This window comes from Montipora capricornis, chromosome 10 (assembly GCF_036669925.1).
Source record: "Montipora capricornis isolate CH-2021 chromosome 10, ASM3666992v2, whole genome shotgun sequence".
NCBI classification, from domain to species: Eukaryota; Metazoa; Cnidaria; class Anthozoa; order Scleractinia; family Acroporidae; genus Montipora; species Montipora capricornis.
Genome location: NC_090892.1, coordinates 11,506,012 through 11,508,850, shown reverse-complemented (window position 1 = coordinate 11,508,850; position 2,839 = coordinate 11,506,012). Strand labels below are relative to the sequence as shown.

Here is a 2,839-nt window from a genome sequence, read left to right as displayed (position 1 = left end):
GAAACACAAGCTCGCATGAATGAACTCAAACAGTCTGGTGTACCCCTCATCTCATTAGGAATGCTGTCCATTTCACAAGAAATGTGCCCACGGTTCTTGAGTACTCATCTGAACACATTTATTACCAACAAACCGAGTTGTGTTTTATCAAATCTCCCTGGTCCTCAACACATGTTCACTGTTAAGGGCAGGCATATGAAGTATGTGATGTTTTTTCCTCCACACAAAGATAATGTTGGAGTGATACTGTCCATTCTTAGTTATGCTGGGAAAGTCATTGTTGGAGTTCATGGTGATGCTGCTGTGCTGCCGGATCCAGAGATTATTGTCGAAGAGTTTGGAAATGCTGTGAATGAAATGGCTAAATGTGTTCTTCAGAAAAATGACAGTGGCTTGATGGGGAGGTAGCAATAATAATAATTATTATTCTTTTTATAATTGAGTGAAAGCCTACACCTTGTGCTGCCAGGTTAAAAGGTAGATTGTGATCAACTGTAATCAAATTTAGTTCAAGACAGTTACATTAGAGTAAATTTCTACATTAATCCTCCGTACCCTTATCCGGAGGCAGGAGGGAAAACTAAAGATTTAAGAATTATCGGTACAATAAAAGGGGTGAAAATTGTTTAATTTCAGTTAAGATTTTATTTGGAAATGTCTGTTTTCAGGTTTTAGGATAGGTCTATATTTTTACAGTTACAGTTGTTTGGATAAAATGGGCTATAAAAACAGCTACATTTATTAGGTTTTCAGTACCATTTTCAGTATTTCTATGACATAAAAGGTGCTTTTGTGAGGCTGTTAAGTGAAGTAAGAAAAGCAAAAAAGTACAGATCAAATAAAAGGCTCATTTGTTGTTTAGGAAACTTAGACACTGCTCTGTAGTGGTCTATCAGTGGCTGTCTCGCTCCTGCTTGATTGTGTTTTAGAAAAGTTATCATAATTAAAATAAAGTGTTCACAAATGAAGTTGATTACAATATTGTGAACAGTCTTTACTGTAGACTGTAGTCTAGTAGAAAATTGTGATCAGTCTTGATGTTTACTTTTATAGACCCACCAACAAAACTTGTTGGGGAAATGTGGCACAGCACTATATGAAATGATCATTCCCTAATAATATTATTTCTCTGTGTGATAAAAGATTAAGTTCTCCCTAATTTCCCCCTCCCTCTGATCCCATGTTGGTTTAGAAATGTCTAACATTGGTATAGGGGAGAGGGGCGGGGGACCAATAGACTTTTTCTGAGCCCATGTCCGATGATATTTAAACCAGAATTTTCCAAAGAGTTTTGTCCAAAATTGCAGTCATCCAATGCAAATGTCTTGTGGATTGAGGTTACACCAAGAGATAAGAGAACGGATCCCCCAAAAACCAACATTTGACTTGATTTGCGTTAATTGTTAATTTCAGTTTACATTGTCCCCAATAGGCCATTTTACAGTTGTTTGCTCAGCAAAAGCACGAAGGTTTGTATCAAAACATGGTCACCAGCAACCTCGCTTCCATTCTTAGGCCAGGTAACTTAGCTACAACTGTAAAATGGTGTATTAGTGCTCCAGCACTAGAGCAACTAGACACTTAAATAAAGTTCCTTTTCTTTCCATACCTGGTCGGCTTCTAATAATACTGGTAGTTTTTTAATATCTAATTTCACCTATGCAGTCATTTTTAGAGATGCACCTGATTGACCAGTTGTAATTATGTAATGAAATTTTAAATTTATGCTGCATCGGGAACAAGAACTTGAAATAGCTTCGCGAAAACTGAAATAGATTTTGAAAAACTATGATGGGGATCCGTTCTCTTACTTCATCCTCTCTTGGTTACACCACAGGTAGGTCAACCTCGATGTATGTGTATCTGTACTGTACTGTATTATACAAGAGAAAAAATATAAGGATTTGTATGGGGAAAACGGTTTTTCTCAAAATTCAAAAAAATGTTTACGATTTAAAATAAAAAATACCTTACCTTGCTTCAGTCTTGTGTGCCTTTCTTTCTGGTACCGTTTCTGTGTCAATTAAGAGCAATTTAGGTGGTTGTTGGTTCCTCTTCTTTTCCCTCTATATATTCTTTTGCCACAGGTAGCCCAAGCTCCGTGTTGTGTTTTGAATTCAGAGAGCTTGTATGGCGAGTTTTAGTCGATACAAATCAAAAGGCTTAGTAAAAGAAATAAACACTAATGTTGCATTTACTTGTCTGTTGTCTCTTTGTGGTCGTTCTTTGGTAATTTGGTGCCATTTTGTCCTCTATTTCACGAGATATCGTCAACCGAAGACCTATCTCTAAAAGAGAGATAAGTTAGGTAACGCTCACGAGATCGGCCAAGGAAACCGAGAAATCGAGCCAAAAATTTGTAGCCAAAATCCTTCAAGCCTCCTCAAACTCGGCCAGCGACATGTTCGAAGAGTCTATCGAACATCTATTCAAGAAAATAGTCTTGCTATCCACTCTGCGAAGGACAATTTGCCACAAAATTTCATTTTCGTCTTCTGTCAACATTTCTTGTGACGATCAGCCGTGCACCCAAATGATCAGTTGCTGGCAAGTCACCACTCCCATTGTAGTACAGATCTTTTGCTCCACCTCTCCCCAGACTCGAGGAGCGTGAGGTTTCATCCAAAGAATTTTGTCAAGTCCAAGGGGTGTTGGAGGGAAAGATTTGTACTAAGGGAGCGGTGACCTGTTACCAGCTATGGTTTAGGATACGTGCGGATATTTTGCGAGTTGCGTAGTATTCTTCCTAGCCCCGAAGGGGCGAGGAAAAATACGAGCAATGAGCAAAATGTCCGCGAGTATTATATGTTAAACCATCGACATTTATTATTCCACTAAA

General features: G+C 38.2%; 1 protein-coding gene across 1 annotated transcript in view; it reads left to right on the top strand.

Moving 5' to 3' along the window:
* LOC138020298 (putative diacyglycerol O-acyltransferase MT1809) overlaps nt 1–408 on the top strand; it is a 1,494-nt gene extending 1,086 nt beyond the window's left edge. The window contains exon 1 of the mRNA XM_068867305.1: nt 1–408. This exon is cut by the window's left edge and continues 1,086 nt beyond it. Within this exon, the coding sequence (XP_068723406.1) occupies nt 1–408 (408 nt within the window).
* Nucleotides 409–2,839: the final 2,431 nt, after the last annotated feature.